This window comes from Megascapheus bottae, chromosome 12, assembly GCF_031878675.1.
Source record: "Megascapheus bottae isolate mThoBot1 chromosome 12, mThoBot2.hap1, whole genome shotgun sequence".
Classification (NCBI taxonomy): domain Eukaryota; kingdom Metazoa; phylum Chordata; class Mammalia; order Rodentia; family Geomyidae; genus Megascapheus; species Megascapheus bottae.
The window spans coordinates 10,612,971-10,637,910 of NC_143520.1; the positions used below are offsets into that span (position 1 = coordinate 10,612,971).

At 41.4% G+C, this 24,940-nt stretch overlaps 2 protein-coding genes across 5 annotated transcripts in view; both read right to left on the reverse strand.

Moving 5' to 3' along the window:
* Pdk1 (pyruvate dehydrogenase kinase 1) overlaps window positions 1-3,241 on the reverse strand; it is a 28,160-nt gene extending 24,919 nt beyond the window's left edge. The window contains exons 1-2 of one of the 3 annotated variants that reach the window (XM_090342626.1): window positions 2,988-3,241; window positions 1,528-1,669 (exon numbers count right to left, since the gene is read on the reverse strand). In XM_090342626.1, coding sequence (XP_090198752.1) covers window positions 1,528-1,669; window positions 2,988-3,189 — 344 coding nt within the window. In that variant the 5' untranslated portion in view covers window positions 3,190-3,241. Of the gene's footprint in view, window positions 1-1,527; window positions 1,670-2,364; window positions 2,955-2,987 lie in introns of those variants that run through there. The other 2 variants (XM_090342625.1, XM_090342627.1) reach the window with 2 other exon arrangements.
* An 11,042-nt stretch (window positions 3,242-14,283) lies between these two features.
* The window catches only part of Itga6 (integrin subunit alpha 6), a 79,635-nt gene continuing 68,978 nt past the window's right edge, over window positions 14,284-24,940 (reverse strand). The window contains exons 21-26 of one of the 2 annotated variants that reach the window (XM_090342629.1): window positions 24,300-24,398; window positions 24,108-24,218; window positions 23,921-24,019; window positions 21,575-21,700; window positions 17,578-17,707; window positions 15,112-15,198 (exon numbers count right to left, since the gene is read on the reverse strand). In XM_090342629.1, the coding sequence (XP_090198755.1) occupies window positions 17,600-17,707; window positions 21,575-21,700; window positions 23,921-24,019; window positions 24,108-24,218; window positions 24,300-24,398 (543 nt within the window). In that variant the 3' untranslated portion in view covers window positions 15,112-15,198; window positions 17,578-17,599. Of the gene's footprint in view, window positions 15,199-17,577; window positions 17,708-21,574; window positions 21,701-23,920; window positions 24,020-24,107; window positions 24,219-24,299; window positions 24,399-24,940 lie in introns of both variants that reach the window. The other variant, XM_090342628.1, reaches the window with a different exon arrangement.

The window sequence follows — 24,940 nt, forward strand, 5'->3', positions numbered from 1 at the left end:
GACTTCAAGTACCACAATCAACAACACCAAAAACAAACAAAAAAACCCTTTCTGTTTGGGGGTTGGTTTGATTTTTGTCAGTCATGGGGTTTGAACTCAGGGCCTGGGCACTGTGGCTGAGCTTTTATGCTCAAGGATAGCACTCTACCATTTTGAGCCACACAGCTCCAATTAATGATTTTTTGGTGGTTAACTGGCAATAAAAGTCTTACAGATTTTCCTGCTTGGGCTGGCTTCAAATCTAATCCTCAGATCTCAGCCTAAGTAGCTAGAATTACAGGCATGAGCCACTGATGCCCAGAAACTTCATTTCATGAGTGCACACAGTAAAAGAATATCATCACACTAAACCTATTCATATGTGCAATCAATACATGCCAATAAAAAAAATAAAGCAAACAAAAAACCCAAACAAATAAGGTGTCAGTGGCTCATATCTATATAATCTTAGGGGGCTAAGATCTGAGAACTGAAGTTTGAAGCCAGGTCAAGCAGGCAAAGTCCCTGAGAGCCTGCTCTCCAAATGACAACTCAAAAGCTGGAGTAGAGTTGTTGCTCAAGTGCAAGAGCCTTGAAGACAGAGGCTCTTCGATAGCACCCAGGGCCTGAGTTCAAGACCAGGGTCAGTACACCAAACAATACAACCTGGAAGAAAAAAGTTTTAACTTTTTGTAATTTAAAATTATTTAATTCAGGGGCCAGGAGTTTGGCCTAGTGGTTAAAGTGCTTGCCTAGCATGCATGAAGACCCGGGTTCGATTCCTCGGTACCACATACATAGAAAAAAAGAGCCGGAAGTGGTGCTGAGGCTCAAGTGGTAGAGCTTTAGCCTTGAGAAAGTCCAAGGACAGTGCTCAGGCCCTGTGCTCAAGCCCAGGACTGGCAAAAAAAAAAAAAAAATTATTTAAACACCTCTAACATTCATCATTCTGGTGATGTATAGACACAATATATAGTGATTCATAAATCTGAGCTGCAGTCCTAGAAGGCTACTGAAGGAATTAAAAGAAAAGTATATATATACTTGGCCAACAACAAATGGTTGCTTGTCTGTTGCTAGTGGCTCATGCCACTATTCCTAGCTACTCAGGAGGCTGAGATCTGAGGATAGTGATTTGAAGCCTGTAGGAGCAGGAAAGTCCATAAGACATAAATCTTATCCCAAATTAACCACCAGAAAAGTGGAAATGGAGGTGTGGCTCAAAAGTGATAGAGCACTAACCTTGAGCAGAAGTTTAGGGACACTGTCTAGGCCCTGAAGATGGCTAATTCTCTGTAATATCCTTGCAGATTTAATAACATATATCTTAAATTAAAAAAAAACAGAACAAGGAAAGTAAACCTAAATACACATTCATACATTCATAACATACACATACATACACACACACACACACACACAACACACATGTGGAAAAGGACTACTGGTACTACCTTAAGACTCCCCTAAATAGAAAAAAAAATTGGCTTAAACTTTTTAAAAAGCCCATAAATCCCCTGAAACTGAAAACACAAGATGGAATCTTACCAGCTTTGTACCAACTGAACGGATGGAGTTCTGAGAAGATTATCTGGAAGAAGACTTATTTCTTTCATTATATTTGCCAATCTAACAGGCAGCTCCTGCCGCAGAAACATAAATGAGGTCTTCTCACATGCATTTACAGATCCTGAAACCAAACAACAGGAAAAATAATAAGTTCCCACTGGACATCAGAACCCATAAAGCAAGGTGAAAACCCAGGAGTCAGTCACCTGGCAGGCCAGAGGAACAGAACCACAATAATGACCAGCTGCCCTTAAAGTTTCACTAAAAAAAAGTCATTATTTCAGTAATGCATTCTACACTAATTCCAATCTTGCTACTTTAGCAGTCAACAATAGCAAAAATTACAGTCAGCAGCAGGAATTACTATATTAAAGAAAAACTTCTTGTGACCCAGGTCAAATTCATCCCTTCACCACACAACAGTCATCTGAAAGTACAAACAAAACCTGAGGGAGGAGGAGACCCTGCCACTGTGAAGCAGGTTTTTCTTTCTTTTTTTTTTTTGGGGGGGGGGGTTGTTGTTTCAGTTTTTTTGGGGGGGGTTGGGGTGATGGGACTTGAACACTGGGCGCTGTCCCTGAGCTCTTTAGCTCAAGGCTACCAGCCTACCCCTTGATCCACAGCCCCACTCCTCGTTTTTTAGTGATTAATTGGAGATATTGCCCCAGCGGCTCTGAACTTCGATCTTCAGATCCCAGCCTCCTCAGTAGCTAGGATCACAGGCGTGGGCCATCTTGCTCGCCGGGGCGTAAAACAGTTTTAAGGACTAGTTATCTTTCAAGAGACTATGGATGGTGGTCACCCGATAGCACTCACCAATGCACACTGAAATTCGACTTAAACTTCAGGGTTTTAAAGTGCATGTTGTTTTCCCCTTTGCTTCCACTGCCCAGGATGAGAAATTAAAAGCCAAACGTCTCCCTCCTGGGAAAAGGGGGGTGAAAAGCGGTATACTGAACCACCCCTTCCGCTCGCGCACTTTTACGCGTGTACGCGACTTCTCTGTCGCTGATGAACCTGCTCGTGGGAGGAAAACATTTCAAGGAAAACACTGGGCCGGTTAGAACTTGTTTCCCTAACCTCACGCCACTGGCAGGCAGTCATCTCACGACGGCACGGATCGTCACTGCGGAACTCCAGCTGGAGGCCTGGAAGGCGACACCTGGAGGAGCGACACCTGGAGGGGCGGCAGGCCCGGAGCGGCGGGCGCACCGGCCGCGGAGAGGCGGGGCCGCGCTCGGGTTCCCCGCTCGTTTGCAACTCCGCAGCGCGAGGCACCCTCGCTCCCAGTGGTTCACGCGGCCCGCCGACGCCCGGACCCTCCCGCCGGGACAGGAAGGAAGCACCGAGGCAAAGGAAAGAGGCGGAGGGAAGCACCCGTGCCCCGACCTCCCAGGGGCCCGGCCCGCACACAGGCCGGAGGCCCAGGCTGCACTCACCGAAGTCCAGGAACTGCTTCATGGAAAGCGGGGACGGCGAGAAGCGCGCGTAGAAGTCTACTTGGCCCGGAACGCCGCGTTCCGACTCCGGCCCGGAGCTCGCGTCGGAGGCAAGGCCGCGGCTGACGCTGGGGCCCGCTAGGCGCCACCCTAAGCCGGGGCCTCCCGCCGCGGCTCCGAGCAGCAGCCGCGCCAGCTTCATGCCGAGCTCTGCACGAGGAGCCCGAGCCCCCGACACCAGCTTCGCGCTCCCCGCCGCGGCCGAGCGATACGTGCGGGACGTGGCGGGCCGCGGCTGTCACCGCCGAGGAGCCCGCCCCCGCCGGAGCTCCGCCCCTCTGGAAAGCCACACCTCCTCTGTGGGCGTGGCCGTGGGCGGAGGCGGGGCCTCGGGGGGTGGAGCCGGAGCGACGCGGGCCGGGCACGCGCGGGCGGCCGCGGGAGCCAGCCTGCAGTCGCCAACTACCTCGCCACCTTCTTCCGGAACCCCCTTCCCGATCGTCCTACCTGCCCCACGCGGTGGCGCGCCGCTTCTCCGGCCATTTGTAGCAAATGCCACCTTCCTGTCTCCTCTTTTCTCCCGGTCTCAGTCCAAAGGCTCCTGGAAGGCTGGGATGGGCTCCTTCCAGCCTCCTCCTCCCCCTCCTCCCTGGCTTTAGGAACCGAGCTCCATAGTTTTCAAGAAAGAATCTGGGAAATTCAAGAGCTCGCCCTTGCCAAACAGAGACTGGCGCTGCCCTAAAGCAAAGCACCGAGACCCCGTGCCCTCTCCCCCTTGGCAGCCCAGCTCGCAGCGCTCTCAGCTGCTGGCACTCTGGGCATGATCAAGCTGGCCCCAAGTGCAGCGGCTCCACCTTGCCGGGCCTCTAAACCGTGAACGTGGCACCAGACGGTTTCTAATAGTAGTTTAATCCCATAGAGCCGCAAAAACACTAGTAGAAGTCACTTTCCCCCAGCCTGGCAGCCTGTTATCTATTCTGGCTATTCAGGAGGCTAAGCCCTGGAAGATCGCAGTTGGAGAGCAGCCATAGCAGAAAAGTCCCCAAACTCCATCTCTCATAATCTGAAAAATGCTGAGCTGGAGGCGTGACCAGGCATGAGCAAGAAAGCTGAGAGCGCGTGATCATGAGTTCAGAACTTGGTGCGGATACACACACATCATCATCATCATCCTCTCTTCCCCCCCTTTAATAATTGCCCATATAACCACCCCAGGGCTTGGTACACCTTAGATGCAAGAAAATTACTTTGTCATGGTTCGATGTTTAAAATTAAATAGGATATACAGACAAGAGTTACTAGCATGGGGTAACACGTTGTAAATCCATTGTGATCAGTTCTTGAGTTGTGTAAAAGAAAAAATGAAATCTAAGTGCCAGTGATTGTATATAGAAGTTCCCTTCTTGAATACTTGTTTGTTAAACACGTCATTTGAAATATGATGTAAAAATCAATGTTAATAATTTTTTAATTAAAAAAATGAGATGAAGCCAGGCGCTGTGGCTCACGCCTGTAATCCTAGCTACTTAGGAGGCTAAGATCTGATGATCAAAGCCAGCCAGGGCACAAAAGGCCATGAGACTTTTATCTCCAATTAACATCTAGAAAAGGAAATGGGACGTGGCTCAAGGGTCGGGCCATAGCCTTGAGCTGAAGAGCTCAGAGCCCAGCCTGAGTTCAAGCCCCATGACCCACAAAAAAAATAAATAAATAAAATAAATGAGATTCACTTTGGGGGCTTAATTATTGTATGCGTGTTTAGCAAAAAGAAACATTGACTACCCAGAAACATGTTGGTGGTTAGAGGTTAGGAAAGGATCACTGTAAGGAAAGTGATGAATGAAAGATATTTATTAACATGCATATCTAATATATTCATGAGAAATAGAGAGTTCTCAAGTGACTAGCAAGTGCCAGCAAACCACACCTACAAATCCTAAGTACTCAGAAAGATCCAGAGGATAAAGGTTTGAAGATTGCTTGGCAGAAGATTCTTCCAGACCTCATCTTCAAAATAACAAGCAAAAAACAGGCTGGAGGTGTGAATCAACTCAACTGGAATGAATGCCAAACAAGCCTACCAAACTCAAGCCCAGTACCACCAAAGCAAGCAAAACTAATAGCCTTGAACTCCAACTTTAGAGTCTGCAACAAAGACTAGTTTAGAGAAAATTGTTTTAGAAGATAAAACAATTTAAGTCTTGATAAACATTTTTTGTTTGCATGCCTTCAGGTATAAAAGGGGTTTTATTACCACATTTCCACACATGCCCCATCTCTCTATTCTCCTTCATGCCCCTGCTTCCTTATTAAAATAATTTCAACAGGTTTCATTGTTCTATTTTTCATACATACATATCAAGTACTTTGACCATATTCATCCTCTCCATTCAAAATAAATCTTTCTTCAGTAAAAATTAACTTGTGCCCCCCACTTTTGGGGGGACAGCACTGGGACTTGTAAGCTAGGGTTATAGGCATGAACCACCAAAAACACAGCTTATATCTGATTTTTGGCTTTTATTACTTCTACTGTTTTGTTTTCCTCTCTGTCTCTCTCTGTCTCTGTCTTGGACTGTTTCTACCCCACCCCCTCCTTTGCTTGTCATGGGGCTTAAACTCTAGGCTGAGGTGCTGGTTTTTAGCTTTTTTTTTTTTTAATTAATTTTTTTGCCAGTCCTGGGCTTTAGCTCAGGGCATGAGCACTGTCCTTGGGCTTTCTCAAAGTCAGAGCTCTACCACTTGAGCCACAGAACCACTTCTGGCTTTTTTTCTATGTGTGTGGGACTGAGGAATTGAACCTGGGTCTTCGTGCATGCTAGGCAAGCACCCTACCACTAGGCCAAACTCCGGGCCCCGGTTTTTAGCTTTTTTGCTCAAGTGTATTCTACCACTTGAGTCAGAGCTCAAGAAATAAGAGTCTCAGGTACTTTCCTTCCAGGGCTGAAACATGTAGTTCTGGGTTCCTGAGTTCATGTCCCCAATGTTAATGACATAGTAGCAAACAAGTGAAGTATATTAAGAAGATAGAATAAAGCTCCTGCACAGGAAGGGCAAGAGGGAAACTGAAGCCAAAGCAGGCTCCGTCTATGGATCTATAATTTTGTGTTGGGGATGTGGATTTTTTTTTTTTATGGTTAAGGGTTGTTGGCATTGATGGATTGCCAGTTTTTCTGTAACTAAGGTGAATTAGAGGTCAGATTGCTTCATCTAGCAATGAACTTTAATTGGCTATTACTCTGAAAGTTCTGTTTTTGTACAAAAAGCATTTACAATTTAACTGTCTGTAAAACAGAACAAGAGGAAGGGCAATCTTGTAAAACTTAGCTTCCTAGGTCTGTAAAGCAGACTCCTGCTTTTCTTAGGAAAGAGCTAGTATCTCAACACCCACGATAGCAGGGGCAGTCAACCACTCCCTTGTATGTTTTCCTAGCTGGCATTTTGATTCCCAAGACAGAGGTTTTGTTTTGTGGCATCATCATCATCATTTAATCAGATCCTTCCTTTCCTTTCCATATTGACAAATACAGAGTCCCTCTATGAAAGAATGAAGTTTGATCTAGGTAACCCAGACAGCAGATGGAAGGCTTGAGGGTAGAAAGCCTGGGTAGAGACAAAGCTGACTTGACATGGCAAAACTCAACGTGAGATAGGCAGACTTAGAGGACAGGGCTCTTGTCAATGACTTTCACTCAATAGCCTGAACACCAGCTTGGTAAAGATGAAGAAGGGAGGATTATGAAAAGAGCCTAGGTTTTGAATCTTAGTTCTGCAATCTGCTGGCTATGTGCCCTTCTGTGTCTTTTTTTTGGATTTTTCTCAAGGCTAGAGCTCTACCACTTGAGCCTCAGCACCATGTCCGGCTTTTTCTAAGTATGTGGTACCAAGGAATCAAACCCGGGTCTTCGTGCATGCTAGACAAGCACTCTACCACTAGGCCAAACTCCCGGCCCTGCCCTTCTGTGTCTTAACTTTTCTGAGCCTTCATCTACTTATCTAAAAAGAAGTATAATGTCTTCTGGGTAACATAAATAGTCCAAGCAGTATGCCTCTGTATCAGTCCAGGACTTACGAAACACCCAACTATCTAGTTTAGAAAACCTGCATTACTTTTTGTTATCCTATTAAGATTATATAAAAACCACCTATACATGCATATAGGTACTGTCCTTGAAACAGGCTTTACCAAAAGTTTGGAAGAAAACCAAGTTCAGTATTAGACTTGTGTGTGACAGTTCTGGAGATTGAAATCAGCCGGAGCACTGACCCTGGGCCTTTTCAGGTAAGACTAACATTACCACTTGAGCCACAATTGTATTGATTTTTTTTTGGTGCTTATCTGAGATAAGTGTCTCAAAGACTTTGTTGCCTGGGCCAGCTTTGAGCCTTGATCCTCAGATCTCAATCTCCTGAGTCACGAGGATTACACGCATTAGCTAGCCACGGATGCCTCCTGTTACCTTCAGACTTTCTTAAAGTAGCTTTCAACCATGTTTCTTTACTTCAGCCTCTCAAGTTAGGAAGTCTTCAGCCTTCCTGCCTTCCTTTCTGGATCCCAGTCTTCTGACTTTGTCAGAAGCCCCCAACCCCTATTTGCATCTCTGATGCTATCCAGAATGTCCAGCTGAAAATTAACTTGTGTGATACACGGAGAATGTGATATACAAAGGAGTAATAGGATCAGTTAAAAATGGGTGTCAACTTTTACTTTTCTTTTTCATTCACGTTTTCTTGTCAAAGGCTTAACATCCAGAGTAGACTTTTGTTTTAGAGGCTATGCAGATACATATCCTTTCTAGCCCTAGAAAGGATACACAAATGTAACATGTGTAGACCTGGAGAGGGTAGCCCTGTTTCTGTTCCTGGTATCTTTATGTTGGGGCTCTGTCACCACCCAAACACATGGTTTTTTGTCTTTATTTTTATTTTTTTGCCAGTCCTGGGCTTGAGCTCAGGGCCTGAGCACTGTCCTTGGACTTTCTCAAGGCTAGAGCTCTACCCCTTGGGCCTCAGCACCACTTCCGGCTTTTTTCTATGTATGTGGTACCAAGGAATTGAACCCGGGTCTTCATGCATGCTAGGCAAGCACTTTAACCACTAGGCCAAACTCCTGGCCCCGGTTTTTTGTCCTTAAAAGCTTGGTTAAGGGGCTAGGAGTTTGGCCTAGTGGTAGAGTGCTTGCCTAGCATGCACGAAAACCCAGGTTCAATTCCTTGGTACCACACACATAGAAAAAGCTGGAAATGGTGCTGTGGCTCAAGTGGTAAAGCTCTGGCCTTGAGAAAGCCCAGGGACAGTTCTCAGGCCCTGAGTTCAAGGCCCAGGATGGACAAAAAAGAAAAAAAAAAGCAAATTTGGTTAAGGTGCTGGGGGTGGGGGCGAGCAGTTCTTTGTGACAAGAGTCCACCTCTTGCAGATGCCGGCCTCCTCGCAGATCATTGATTTGACCTCTCAAAATGTGACTTTTCAGTTTCTAACAACTGAAAATATAATCCCACTTAGAGCCTCCATAAATATGCTTCATATATAACAAATATGGGGTGAGATTCTAAGTTCCTTGAACATTTATGATATGTATGGGCTGAAAATGGTGGGGAAAGTGATGGGAAACAAGCTAGCCTATCTTCATTTCCCTTGGGTTTCCTAGGGAACAAAGAGAGGAGTCAGTCATTTGTTCTCAAATCCCTTTCTGCAGGGCAGTGTGTGTGATAACAGCTCCCTTCACAAACCCAAAGAACCTAGAGATGCCCTGTGTTGCTAATAGGATTGATTATCTCTGGCTGTTGAACTCAGCCTGCGCATTCCTAAAAAGTTATTGAACACCTTTCGATTTCCCTTACCAGTGAGCTATCATTTCCTGCCTCAACCTTCAGATGATACTAGATTAAAAAAAAAAAAAAGTGAAATCAAATGCTGGGCCAGGAGGCCCTTGCCTGAAATCCTACTCAGGAGGCTGAGATCTGAGGATCTCGTGACTCAGAGCCAGTCCAGGCACTAAAGATCTAGAGACTCTTATCTCCAATTACCCACTAGAAAACTGGAAGTGGGCTGTGCTCGCAGGGTTGGGAGATGGCCTTGAGCTGAAGAGCTCAGAAATAACACCCAGGCCCAGAGGTAGGATGGTAGCCTTGAGCTGTAGAGCTCAGGGACAGCACACAGGTCCAGAGTTCAAGCCCCATGATTGACCAAAAAAAAAAAAAAAGTAAAATCAAGACTATAAAATGAACCCATCAATATTTTTAGGTAATATACTAATTAAATGAGGGAACTGAAAAAAAATGGGTGTAGCAAGTTCAATGGAAAAGCCAAACAGGAATACTGACGGGGAATTGCAAAGGTTGCAAAACTAGCTTTTTATGGAGGAACACAGAGCATGGTGGTCCCTTTACTTAACAGATTTATGTGCCTTGTAAGTTAGCAGCAATTTAGAGTTGTGAAATCGTTTAATGACAAATGCTCTGGGAAGGAAGTTTTACTTTAAACAAAGTCTGGCATTCCACTGAAGCACATTATTTTGCCTTGCATACATTTGCCTTAAGGAAGAAGTGCCACCATTCCTGTTACTGCTATGCAAAGACAGTGAAGCCATCTATTCAGCAGGATTTGCTTTTAGAGGAAACAGCTTTATGCTTGGAACCAGTACTTTGATGTGCTGCTAGAGCACTAACAGCCCTGCAGGAAGCCTAGAGAGGAATTCACTGTTAAGGAAAGGGAAAGGGGAGGAGGTGGAAGATTGCCCAGGGTGTTTCACAGCCTCAGCTAGTGCTCCTTACCAACATTTGATAGGTTACAACAACCAGATCTTTTGTATCTTTGAGCAATTGGGTAAAAGTTATTGGAGCCAGTGGGAACAACAATTATACAGGAGTTTCAGAGCAGGAGAGGAGAGGGAGGGGAGCAGGGAAGGTTATGAAGTAGTACTGCCCTGTACATTTTATGGGCATGGACAGGAGGAAGTCCACACTTGGAAAAATTGGAATTGGCAATGTTCAAAGCAAATGTAAGCACATTAAAATTATTAAAGACGTTAAGAAGATTGCAATTTGTCAATTAGGCAGCTCATCTGAAACAAGGTAAAAGGCAGTGAGTGCCCATGCCTCCATTTCAAGCCCCAGGACAAACACATGCACACACACACACACACACGCACACACACACACGCACATGCACACACACACACACATGCACACACACACGCACACACACACACACACACGCACACACACACACACACACGCACACACACACACGCACACACACACACACGCACACACACACACACACACGCACACACAAACCTTATTTGTATGTGTATCCATGGCCTAATTCAACAAGCCTACTTTTACTTCCAGTGGAAAATAATTGAAAAACCACAAGAATCTCACAATGGCAGAACCTTAGCAGTACAATCTTTCTACTTGTTATTGGTGAACGAAATACTTACCTGCAAGGCTGAGATAAATACATCACATTCTGACCCAACAGAGATTTCTCCACAGATGTTCTAGAAAGGATTAATAGTGTTTGGGGTTTTTTAGTTTTTGCCAGTATTGGGGCTTGAACTCAGGGCCTGGGCACTGTCCCTGCACTTGTTTTGCTACTCTATCACTTGAGTCACAACATCACTTCTAGCCTTTTCTGTTTATGTGGTACTGAGGAATCAAATTGAAGGCTTCAGGCATGCTAGTTAAGCTACATTACCAGTCCTAGTGAAAATTTTGTCTGCCCTCTTCTAGAGGTCTGTGCCCTGATGTAGGCACTGAGACAGACCCAGGCAGAAGATTAAGGCACTTAAACTTTGCTGACTGCTACAAAAACTGTCCTTCACTTCCTAGCATAATCATCACCCAATACCGGATTGCCTACCTATCATCAGGCTGGACAAGCTTTTTTTTTTTTTTTGGCTGGCCACAAGGCCTGGGCAGTATCCCTGAGTGCAAGGCTAGCACTCTACCACATTGTCACAGCACCACTTCTGGTTTTCTAGTGGCTAATTGCGTCTCAGTGCAGGTTGGCTTCAAACCAATTGTCAAATATCAGCTTTCCTAAGTAGCTAGGGTTACAGGTGAGTCATCAGTGCCTAGCTGCCAGGACTCCTTTTATGACTTCTTTATGAACACTCAGGCAAAAGTGGCTTCTACACTCACCTGAGCATTGCATGGGACACATTCCTAGACTGGCAAATTGTTTTTTGCACTTAAGGTATACAAAGGAGCTTCAGTTCAACATGTCAGTCTATATGCCTCCCCCAACTCAAAACAGTTGCTTTTGTTCATTGGCTGGCACTCTACCACCTGGGCCACACCTCCATCCTCACTGCATCTTGTCATCTCTTTCATCACTCCCCCATACCTAAACCTCACCCACCCTGTGAATTTTCATATGAAGAGAGTATTAAAACAGAGGAAAGTTCCCACTTATTCATGGCCACAATCCAGGCCTAAGGGTTTGGACAGATGCTAACTGCAATAGCCATTAGTGAAATGCTGAACTTGCCTTTTCCTCAACCGAAGTGATCAGCCTCTACCTACCCTTTGTTCTTGAGGAAGCCCCTTTTGTTCACTTTAGATTCCCCCAACGAAATAATTCTCCCACATTTGTTCTCTCAGCCCCCAAAATGTAGCACCCAACACTCACTCTTCCTCTTTAAAAACTCAAGTCTCTGAACCCCAATCTGTCCTCCTACACTGTTCTGCTTAAACTCTTTAATCCAGACAACTGAAAATATCCTCCACCTCTGATGTCCTTATATTTTAGAAATTCTCAGCCAGGATGTTCTAATATAAACCATCACAATAATCCAACGTGATGTCTTAGGAATAATAATGAAGTGTCCATGTTTGCGACTCTTCTTTTAGGACTCTGTCACAAGGATGGCCCTGAATATATGTGAACAGAGGCAAAACAACAACAAAGAGCCACTGTCTGCAATGATCAAAAAGTGAAAATTAATTTTTGTGGTGGTAATACTGCCATGTTTTCAAAAACCCAAGATTAAGACAATACAAATATTGGAGAAGGAAGGTAAAGGTAAAAAAAACTGTTAACTCATGTCATGTCCGACAGAAAATACATTTTGGATAAAATCTATTCAGGCTTGAGTGACCTAACTTGTCTAGACAATATATACATGCTTAATATTTTCTTCTATTAATTTATAATAATCTAGCTAGAGAGCCTCATAGCACTGCTTAAATCCAAATGAAATGTTTTGAAGGAAGTATTTCCAATTGGTGTAAAACAAGTCCTGTGATAAACATAGGACACATCATACATGTTCCAGCTGGATTGCTCTCACATCAGACATGTACTTGGAAAGCAACTAAATCATAAGAACTTTTTTAATGTCATGGTATCATTACAAAATTCCTACATAAACCTGTGAAGCAAGGAGAATCACTACAGACAGTCCCCAACTTATAAGCATCTTGGTTAAACCATGTAGACGTCCCATTTTCTGTTCTAGAAAAAAGAAATTCTACAGATTTATGCATCGACTACACCACAGATTTAAAAAGATCCAATCACATTTACATTGCATTCCTTTGGATACCAGTAGCTTTGGGTGACCTGACAATAATAAGGGAGTCTTCAGAATAAAAAATATTGAAAACTTAAGTTTGGCTTGATGAAATAAAAAAGGCAATTTAGGTTGTCACATATAATTTTAGAGCTTAACATATACAATGCTGTGCTACTAACCAATAAACACTTCCATAAAAAATTTATTTCACACTTTTATACAAAAATCCACAGGTATTTTCTAATCATGAAATAATTTTACAATACTAGTTAGTATAAAAATGTATCAAATGCAAACAGACCAGTGACTTGACTTGAGATGACATTTTTAACAACTATAAATTTAAGCACTATAACATTCTTATTTCTTCCTGTGGAACTGCCCGCCCCCACCCCCCATTCAGGACATTCATTTTCATGACAAAGGTCTACAAACATGTCAGGATAACAGCTTTTTCTTAGTATTTTATCAAGCCACTGTGTTAGGCTCCAAATTCCTCCAACAAGAAAGTGCGACTTTATTATGACCTGTTTTAGAGAATTTTTGTAAACAAAGCATCATTTGTAAAATTATTTTTATAAATGAAAATACCAAACTACACCCAGAATAAAATCTTGAGCATTTTAAGCATAGATTTGTGGAAAGGGGGTGGGAGGAAGCTTAAAATTCCAAAGCATAAATGGCACATATAACTGTATTTTGTTCTTTTGAAAAGATGAGATACCACTTATACTATATTCAAGCAAATTAGCACCTGTTTGCTATTGCTCCCCATAACAGTTCAAAGCACAATAATTAAAAAAACAAAAACAGTCTTTTGCAACTTCTATTGAATGCACAGAGCCACTCACACCTATAATCTTAGCTACTCAGAATGTTGAGATCTGAGGATCATGGTTCAAAGTCAACCTAAGCAAGAAAGTCTGTGAGTCTCTTACTGCCAATTAACCAGCAAAAAGCTGAAGTAGAGCTGTGGCTTAGTGGCAGAGTGCCAGCTTTGGGCATAAAAGCTAAGGGGCAGTGTACAGGCCTTGAGTTCAATCTGGTATGCGTGCACACTCACACACACACACAAAAAAAGGAAAAAAAACCCTTAAGTCTTCTCCATCTGCTTTCACCATTTGAAAGGTTTTTTGTTTTTGTTTTTTGGGGGAGGGGCCAGTGCTTCGGATCAAACCGAGGGCGTTGGACAACCTAGGCACTGTATTATTAAGCTATATCTCAGCCCCCAAAATCTTGTTAATGTAGTAGCAAGGACATTTGGGAAATTTAGACAGGGGATAAAGCACAATTAAAAAAAATAGAACACTGACTCACTGATTAAATAGTTTTAATGACACTTCAAAAGGTAAGAACCATGATGTTTCTTCTGTCTAACTAGAATTGCCATGTTAGTAGCAGATACTCATTCAGTAGTATCACATTGGGTCCATTTGGATCCACTCACTGTTTCTTTCAAGTTCTGAATATACAGTATTTGCAGCAGTGAGTAAACATGCCCCAAAGTTCAATGGACATTTTCTTCACGAGGTTCTGAAAGTTTAGCATGGAATTCAGAAATATCACATAGGGGCTCTAAACTACTAAATACTAGATGTTAGGTGAGAATGAAAAGGTTAACCCTTGTTTAGGGAAGGGGTTGCCATAAGACAAAGTTATCATTTACAGATAAGTTTGTTTCTATCCTTAAAGCAACTCTGGTACATTTATAAAGAGCTATTATTTTCTTTTCACAGGAAGTAATGTGGGTTAAATCAATGGTTCCCCCCCCCTTTTTCTTTTGTTTTTTTAAGCTTCTGATTGTTTAAACCTACCTGAAAGATCTTTGGCCCATTAGTCAATAACAAGATGGTTTGAAGAAAAAAAATAAATATCATTTACAAATAAGTATAACTAGTGTTCAAGTCTGTTGCACCTGTGTGTTGTAGTGAAGCCTGTATGCATTTGGCGTGTGCAAGAATTCACACTAGTAGGAATCGGAGAGAGGGCAGGATGGCATCATCACCTTCTATTGCACATTTAACACAAGACAGCACTTTCAACCAAGACATAGCTTCCCAGATGGCAGAGTCTTGGACCCCTGGGGGACAGTGAACTCACAGCTTCTCCCCTACAGGAAGTGTGCTGGCTGAGCAGGCTAGGCAGTCACTCTGTTGGTGTGGGTGATCCTAGATAGCCGCCTCCAGCTCCCTATCAGGAGATGCCATGAGAGTGCAAGTGGGCGGGCCCTTCCCTGGCATGTGTGAGTTAGCCACACCAAAGACAAAGGCAACCTGGAAAGTTCAATTAAGGCAATTAAAAAAAAAATCCATTCCAATGGTCTTAATTTGGCTGTGCAAAACAGGAAGCCCTAGGCTGCGTAACAATATCCACAGTTAAAACTGTAGCTGGTACTGTGTGTCTAGTCAGTCTGAAATCAAACTTCCAGGTATTGAACAGGCTTTTAAATCCATTTGAATTGCTGAGTTGAAAAGAAAAAGACATTTTGGGTATGGTGATGCTTTTTTTCTGAACATCCCTTTCCCCCTAGGAGTAACTTTCACTTTCATTCCACTTTGTAATCCACTGTTTTTTTTCAAGGTTATCATTGCATTTCTCATCTTTGATCTCTCGCTCTTCTTTCCGGATCCTCACGGCATGGTACCTGGGGACGCTATCATCGTACCTAGAGCGTTTAAAGAATCCACACTGGAGAAAGGGGAGAAAGAAACAGATACCAATTAACTCATATGAGAAAAAGAAAAAAAAAAAAAAAGAAAAAAAAAAGCTCTAAATTGGAAGTGTTCTTAATTGGAATGCTTAAGTACTCTGTTTGGCTAGGATACCTTTAAACTAGGCGGGAAAACTAACAGGTTAAAAAGGCCTAAAAGCAGGGGGAATAAACAGAAAAGAATAAAAACTGTAAAACTGGAAGAAAAGTCTTCTTTCATTCTGTCCTTACATTTTATAATATTTGCTGCTACCTTTTAACAATTTAAAAGTTTGCCAAATAATGCTTCCATTAAAAATAAAAAGTCCCTACATTATAGATAAAATTTTCAGATCATTGTAAGAACAACAAGAAAATCTTTTCAGACATAGGATTTCACTATGTAACCTTGGCAGGCCAGAAACTCACAAACCTCCTGCTGTTTCAGTTTCCCCAATGCTAGGATTATAATAGATCCATATATACTGTTACACTCACTGGGCTTGAGGGGGAATCTGCCAGGTTCCAAGGGGTTCTCTCTTGTAAAATTTTGCTACACATTATCATGTCTCTCACTAGCTAGAAGGTCTTTCCTTACCATTGCCTAGATTTACCACTGTGCTTAAGTTAGCTGTTTCATTTAGAAACCACAAAGTAATTGTGTCCTCCATTAAAAATCAATCAAGGACACAAGGAAGGTATTGCTATCCTGTTTATTCTCCAATTCTCTCCTTTGCAAAAAGAAAAGACAATATTTACATTCAAATCGCAAATGAATCTGTATTTTATTCATTGGTTAAAAAAGTCAATCTGACCCAAAGTTGAATTTGAGAATGTGCGTGAAAATTTTGATCAGACTGAATTTTTTAATGAATAAGAAATGTTTTTAAAGTAGTTTTCAATTAAAAAATGTAGCTTGAGGCCAGGAGTTTGGCCTAGTGGTTAAAGTGCTTGCCTAGCATGCACAAAGACCTGGGTTCAATTCCTCGGTACCACATACATAGAAAAAAGCCGGAAGCTCAAGTGGTAGAGCTCTAGCTTTGAGAAAGTCCAAGGACAGTGCTCAGGCCCTGAGCTCAAGCCCAGGACTGGCAAAAAATAAAAAAATGTAGCTTGAAATAAAATGGGAGATAGAATGGATGATTAATGTGTTTATTATGTGACAGGTACAGAACATTTATGGTGAAAAATGTTCACGAAATAAAAATATCATGGAGTCAGGCAAAAATCATGTTCCAGGTTATTACTAAATTAACAGGCTAAATGAACTAAGAAATTTTGTGCTAACTCATTTCTACAAGGACTCATTTATTATTCTGTGCAATGTCAAAGTACTTATCCATTACAAAATATGATGACTGCTGCCTGTTCCATTTTAAAAAAGGAGAAAAGAAAGTGTGAACCTTAAAACCAAAATTGCATGGTAAGGTTCAACATGGCTGTGCCATGAAGGGCATCACTACATGAATAGTTTTATCCTTGCATACCCACAAACATGGAAAAAGGAATCACCAGCAATTCATGTTTCCACAGGTTTACAAATCAGAGAAGCAAAACACTAATTCAAAATCAACTGAGACTCAAGGCAGAGAAAAGCCTGTAGGACAATGAAATATGGTCAAACTCCATTACAACATAGTGAAATAATAACTGTTCAAAACATGTTTCATACTAGAATTTTGTACATTGTAGGTTTCTTTAAAAGGTAGAAGACCATATCCTAAAGTAGGAGATGGTATATCACACTGATAATCATTCTTTGTTGTAATGGTCTTTGGCCTGAAGCAGATTTGCAGAAAAAGAACACTGCATGCTAAGCTGGCATAAAACAATTTTGGAACAACTGTAAAAAAGCCTTTGAAGCCTTCCTCATCACTTTATATAGCGAGGAGAAGAAAAAGATGAGAAGAAAGCCTCTTCATCAAGAGAAACCCAATCCAGCATGCAACAGGTTAATCAGCCAGTCAACACAAGCATTGATCCCTGGAAAATTCCAAAATGGATAACAAATCTAGGATTTCTCAAGCATCTTTAATATTTCAAGTGGGATGCCATACTGGACTAACAACTGGGCTATTTCGAAGGTCTGAAGTCTCCTTTTGTGTGTACAAATACGGATTTTCTTCATTGATGTGGGTCATCTTAAATAAGAACACATTAACTCACCTGTGTTGAAAGATTTTTTTTGTGCATTAAAACAAAGAAACTGTGTGTTTTTAAGTAAAATAAATAAAGTAAATCCAAGCAAGGCAAGCCAGTGTGGACATTTGAAAACATCTGTTAATGGGACACACACAGCAAGCTATTGCTCTTACAAGTTAGCCACCACAACCATAGCAGGTCCCACAGCTAGCAATTATAAAACATTGATCAATTACCAATTACAGAAGTAGATCAATACTATGCATCAGAAGTAAGCCTCTCTTTATCAGACGGCTGAGCATGGATCTCAGCCTTGTGATATGTGGCATCATAATGATCTTTCTTATTTCTCTTGAAGAAACCACACTACAAAGAAGCAAGTTATTTAGTCAATTTTACAGTATGGAGGATAAAAGCTAAACAAAAGTACGATTGAGGCTTTAACCTGTTTTCTACTTACAGTTCATTTACTGAGACCATTTTTTTGGGTGTGTGTGGGGGGAATATGGCTGCCAGGATGGAGGTTTGAACTCAGGATCTTGAAGTCCCACTTAAGGCTGGCACTCTACCACTTGAGTTATGCTTCCAGCTTTTTTTTTTTTTCCTTTTTCTGGGTCATGGGGCTCGATCTCAGTTTGGGCACTATCCCTGAGTTCTTCAGCTCTAGGCTACCACCCTACCCTTGAGCCAATCCCACTTCCCATTTTTCTAGAGGTTAATTGGAGATAAGAGTCTCAGGTCCTTCTGTGGCCGTGCTGGCTTTGCTTGATCCTCAGATCTCAGCCTCCTGAGTAGCTAGGATTACAGGCGTGAGCCACCGTGTTCCTGGCTGATAGTGTCTTTTGAAATCCAACTTGAGTCAAATAAATCTCTCCTGGAAAATTCTGCCTCCTAGTCTGGTAACTGCTGAAGGTAAAAATCTAGATGCAGATGTACAACATGGTAGCTTCTAGCTACACATAGCTATTCAAATTAAGATTGAAGGAAAATGTTGTATCTCCATTTCACTAGCCATATTACAAAGGCTCAATTGCCACAGGTGGCTGGTAAGCCGCCAATCATACTGGGATGTTCTCATTATTACAGAAAGTTTTATGAGGCAGCACTGAACTAGACTATCTATTCTGGTATCTACTTGTGAGTTGTGGTATAATACATACTAAACACAGTAATAAATAAATGCAGAAAAGAAGAATGAACCAAAACCCAAGAGTTCTGATCTTGCTTCCAATTCATAACATTCTTAATATCCCTGACCAAGAGTATCTTCTAAAAATAAATTAAAGCTTAGAGCACTTTTCTCTTTTACTTCTATAGGAAATCCTATAAAAAAGCCAATATCTATGGCAGATTAAAATCAGTTCCTCTGGTTAAAGAAGAGATCTCCATCTCAGTTTAGTTGTCATCTAGGTAGATGTACAAAACTCAATATAAAGGACATTGAATTAGAATCCTTTTTTCCCCATCCATTCTTTTGCCCCAATAATCATCTCTGGCTCTAAAATTCTGAATAAAAATGATTCAATTTAAGAATATAGTTATAAGGTTTACTTTCATACGAGAGTTATCAATATTATCTGATATTTTAGAGTCTCCCTGAAAATAAGGACATAGTTTTATAATACCCAATGAGATCATCTAGTCTAATTTACCATGAAACAGATGAGGCAGACCAGTGACCCAAGATTAAATATAGGTTGGGTTTCTTATTCAGCTATTCTCAAAATCCGTTACATTTCATTGAGGACAGAGACAAACAATAAGAAATGCTCTAGAAATCACACTACCTTTGTGACCTTTCCTCGAAAGGATAAAACCATCCTCAAACACTAAATCCCACAATTAACTTTTCTGCAGTAAGTAATTTTCAGAGTAACTCCTATATTGGCAGAACATCAGAAAATTACCTCAATCTGACAAAAGGAATTTGGAAGAATAATACAAAACAAGGGATATCTAAAATTTGGAAGTAAAAATATCCTTGAAGCCTTGTCTAGTGTACTCTTAGATCCAAGGAAAAGGATGGGTTGATCAAAGGGAAAGGATGGCTACTAGCTCATCCCAAACTCATCAGATGTGTTTTGGATTCCAGATATTTTGGCATTTATGAAGTATTGTGCTGTACACATATGCTACTATAATTTATTTTTGTTGGTCTTGGGGCTTGAAGTCTGGGCCTGGGCTTTGTCCCTGAATTCTTCAGCTCAAAACTACCACCTTAATGCTTAACATTTGAGCCACAGAAGCCACTGATTTTCTAGTGGTTAACTGGAGGTAAGAGTCTCTCAGCCTTTAGTGCCTAGGCTGGCTTTGAACCAAGATCCTCAAATCTAAACCTGAGTAGCTAGGATTACAGGTGTGAGCCACAGTGCCCAGCTTACTACTGTAATTTTTAAAAAGCTAACATCTCTAGGCGGGCATGGTGGCTCACACCTGTAATCCTAGCTGCTGAGGAGACTGAGATCTGAGGATCAAGGTTCAAAGCCAGCTCAGGAACAGAAGGACCTAAGTTATCTCCAATTAACCTCTAGAAAATGGAAAATGAGAAGTGGGGCTTGGCTCAAGGGTAGGTTGGTAGCCTTGAGCTGAAGAGCTCAGGGACAGCACCCAGATGAGTTCAAGCTCCATGATATATTCTCTCTTCCCCCTCTCCCTCTCCCCCCACTTTCTCTCCCTCTCCCTCTCCCTCTCTCTCTCTCTCTCTCTCTCTCTCTCTCTCTCTCTCTCTCTCTCTCTCTCTCACACACACACACACACACACACACACAAAAGCTAACATTTCTTCAGTGAAATTAATGAGTAACAGATGAACTATGAGTTGTTTTTCTTCACATCATATTAGGTTTTGGAAATATAAACTTAACTATATAGACATAAAAACCTATGACTCTATAGACATAATGTTTTATTTCATAAATTAATATGTTTCTATGACATACAAACCCTTAACCTAATTGTGATTAAGTTCTAAATACTAAGTCCCAGTGATTGTAAATAGAGATTCCCTCTTCCAACATTTGTATGATAAACTTGTCATTTAAAATATGATGTAAAAATCAACGTTAATAAATTCTTTAAAAAAAATAGCACCATTAAAAAAAAAAGCAAAACAAAAAACATTTTAGTCCTCAGAACTATTTTGCAATCTGGAATTACAGATAAGGAACTTTAGATCTCCCTTATTGGAAATGCACAACACCTTTAATTTTGGCAACAGAAGTGTATAACCATCTCAGACATATTTTATGTTTACAGGTGAGAAGCAGGGAGAAGACATTAAACTATGTCTACTGGAAGGACAAATTTTAATAAGTAACATCATACTGAGCCCAGACTTCCCTCATACGGTGATGTCCTTGAGATAGAGCTAATCATCTCATTTCATGCTTTCAATTTCCTAATTTGCCTGCAAGTGTAACAAACCAATACTTGCTACAAACATTTCTTCACAGAAAATTAGTAAGAATACAAATTTAGATTAAATTTCATACTCAACAAATTGGCTTAGATCCAAGACTTTGATCTTAGATGAAAAAGTACTAAAGGAGTAAAATTTAAGTTTGTCATTTGCCAAAAATGACAAATTATATATAAAAGACACTGAAATGCATTCATTTAAGAAAATCTTATGTAAAATAAAATATATTTAAATACAAGCTATTAGGTAGCATTTATTGTAAAATTGTTTCAAATTTGCTGCAATGTTGAAAAACCTTGATGATGAAAGTTTTGGGGAAGCTGGGCACAGTGGCTCACGCCTGTAACCCTAGCTACTTAGGAGGCTGAGATCTGAGGATCATGGTTCAAAGCCAGCATGGGCACTAAAGGCTTGAGACTCTCTTCTCCATTAACCACTAGAAAAAAACAGAAATGGCTCTGTGGCTCAAGGGTAGGTCGGTAGTCTTGAACTGAAGAGCTCAGTGACAGTGCCTAGGCCCAGATTTCAAGCTCCCACGACCAGGGGTGGGTGGGGGAGAAGTGTTGAAGAAATGAAAAACATACTGTCAGTATTAACTTTTTTTGGGGGGGGGGCTAGTCCTGGGGCTTGAACTTGGGGCCTGCATACTGTCCTTGGGCTTTCTCAGGCTAGAGCTATACCACTTGAACCACACGAACCTGATCTCTGGGCATGCTAGGCAAGCACTCTACCACTAGGCCAAACTCCCGGCCCCTTAGCTCATTTTTAAAGCTTGAAATCAAGTTTCTATCAAGGAATTCAAATATATAACTTACCTTCCATAGTAAAAATACTAACAAAGCAAGCATCAAAATCCCAGCAAGAACAGATAGCAGGATGATCCACCAAGCTATTCCTGAATACTGAGCTACAGTCTTGGAGGGAAATACAGTCACACGAACCTAAAGGGCATAGAAGAAAACATCATCATTAATGGGAGGATGGGTTGACAAGGTGAACCCACAGTTCTATTTCTGCTTCTGAACATACTTTGGACAAAGCCTATAGATGAATATGACTTTCTTCTGGGAGATCCTTTCCAGTAATGAAATATTCTCGTAAAGTCTTTCCCTATAACTTGGAAAAGGTTGGATTATGCTCTGACAAGCTCTTTTTTGCAACTTTGCCTTTAAAAGAAGTTAACAAACGGAGAGAAAGTAGTTAATGCTTCATAGGTGCATGTTAACTGCACCTATCAAGATTAAATTTTACTGATGTTATAAACAGCTTGCTGGATCAATCACATGACTGTGCTCTTAGTTAAAATGCTGTCTCAATTTGTGCACTGTCCCTTTGTTTTTTCACTCAAGACTAGCAATCTACCACTTGAATTCTAGCTCCATTTCCAGCCTTTTGGGGGTGTTTTGGGGTTTTTTTTGAAGAAACTCATTGAAGCCCATGCTTAGGCTGGTTTCTAATTGTGATCCTCTGATTTCAGCCTCTTGAGTAGCTAGGATTACAGATATGAGCCATTGGAGCCTGGCCCTTTTTTTTTTTTTTTGAGTTAATATAAAGTTTTTTGAAACTGGGAAATAAAAAGGTTTTTAAGTTTTTAGTTTGCTTAAAGCAGGATCAAAGTAAAAGGAATAAGAAATTGTTTTGAAATCAATAACAAGACTATATTATATAACTTCCTTCCATCACTAAAGAAAATGATCTTCAGGTTGGAAAAGATCAATAAAATAAAACCATAATAAAGGTATAACTATAACCCATAATGAGTGAAGAGGAAGAAAAGGAAAGCATTTTGACTCTTGAATTCACTTGAATTACAATCTTTTTTTTTTTTTTTTTGGTCAGTCCTGGGGCTTGAATTCAGGGCCTGGGCTCTATTCTTGGACACATTTTGCTCAAGGCTAGCACTATGCCACTAAAGCTACAGTGCCACTTCTGCCATTTTCTGTGTATGTGGTACTGAGGATCGAACCAGGGCTTTGTGTGTGCTAGGCAAGTACTCTACCACTAGGCTATGCTCCTGGCCAAAATCAAATCTTTAAGCCCAGAAAAATGACACCCTAAAATACTGAAGGAAAGGTGAAAGCATGATATCCAAGCTATTGTATCTCAGAAATGACAGAAAATGGAGGAGGTACCAAAATATAAGGAAATGTCTTTATTTTCAAAAGAATTAGGTTCTAGTTATGAGACCAACCTACCAATTAATAAGCAAAGTAAAATCACACAAAACACTCTACTTCTCATTTAGAAGTATTCATTCTACAAGTTACCAGAACTTAGACAAAGCAGAGGCAAAGTTGGTGAGATACTGAATTAAAACTAAAATTCAAACAAAAGGGCTAGGGGCATAGCTCAAGTGGTAGAACACTTGCTTTTGCAAGCCTAGTATCAAAGCATTGGGTTCAAGTTCCAGTATTGGGGGAAAAAAATTAAGAGTAATAACTTTTCTCCAGTCTCCAAGAACAATGTGATTCCCAGTTCCCAGTCATAATATGTCATCATTATACCCCATGGTCCTGATGTAGAATCCTACAAGCAATCTCTACCACTGGCTTACCACTTTACAAGTTTCCTTTCTAGATATACCTAGAGTGTTTTTTTTTTGTTTTTGTTTTTTTTTTGCCAGTCCTGGGCTTGAGCTCAGGGCCTGAGCACTGTCCTTGGACTTTCTCAAGGCTAGAGCTCTACCACTTGAGCCTCAGCACCACTTCTGGCTTTTTTCTATATGTGGTACCGAGGAATCGAACCCGGGTCTTCATGCATGCTAGGCAAGCACTTTAACCACTAGGCCAAACTCCCGGCCGAGTGATTTTTTTTTTTTAAAAGAACAATATAACTGTAGCTGGCCATACAGAGCACAGGCATTCCAGGAATGGCTGTAGCATCAGGGCTGGCTTGAGCCTTGTGTTTCTTCAATCTACCCTTCCCCCTACACATACTCAGGTTTTTCCACTGAGCTAACACCTCATCAACCATAGATTTTACTGGAGTACTTTAGGCTTTACTTCTTTTCTTTTAATGAAATCCAGTATCTAAGACATTTATGCATTATCTGTTTAATGGGGACAGGATTCTAATCGAGCAGGACCTCAGGCAGAGGGATGGGATAGAGGAAGAAGCCTTGTTCTGAGCCCTGAGCCTGCTGAAAGCCAAGAACTTGTCACCTGAGTGCCTGCGTGGGGTAATTTGATATTCTCTGCAGCATTGGTTACATCGATGGAAGCCCGCACAAGAATATCCAAGTAGTTGAGTTTAGAATATTCCTGAGGAGACATTGAGCACATTAGTTAAATGACAAATGACTTAGACACTGGCAAGTGGTCCCAGGGTAGTTTCATGGCAGAACCACACCTCTAAAAACGTGCTGTTCCATAACCTTGATCGCAGAACAAGAGAGGCTTTGCTATCCAGCCCACGCAGTGGACACCTGATATTCACGCATCTTGCGTTCACGCTGCAGTTCTAGAGATAGGAAAACTGGCCATCAGAACCCACTGTATGCCCCTTCCCCTGTCCTCTGTCATAGTCTAGGTAAGTACTCACCAGGGTCTGATATTTCCTTTCAGCAAATAAAGAAAATTTTCTGCTCTCGTCTATCTGTTTTTCAGCAATCGCCCGTTTCTTTCTTGAGTTGTGAGATTCCTGAAACAGAATTATGCCACAATCGTTCTACTTTATATTGCTTTTTGGCATTATTATATAAGCCTCCTCTCATACAAAGCCAAATTCATATGATCAATAATTAATATCAATCCCCTCTCACCATCAAAAACACAGAAATAACTCAAGTGTAAAACCACTCAAGTGTTAGGATAACTCTGACTTCCAGTTCATTCATTGGACTGTTTTGATTAGTTTATTTAACCAGGACTTTGAACTCTGAGAAGAAAGCTTCCTTTGTTTCCCCTAAACTGTGAGCAATTGGCACCACTGTGACCAGGGATCAGCTTTTGTCCCTGGTGTCTAGCTCAGGACCTAACATATGGCAGTCAGCAGGTATGGAATGACGATGTGATATTGAAGAACAGAAAACAAAGCTAAGTCAAAGAAGACTGAAAACTAAGCCACAGGAACTCTTAAAATGGCATCTTCTTTATATAAGTTGTGTCCCTTATTGGAAATTCATGGCACCAAAAGTGGTTCAGATTCAAGTTCTTTTGGACCATTTCAGATTTTGTTTTAAA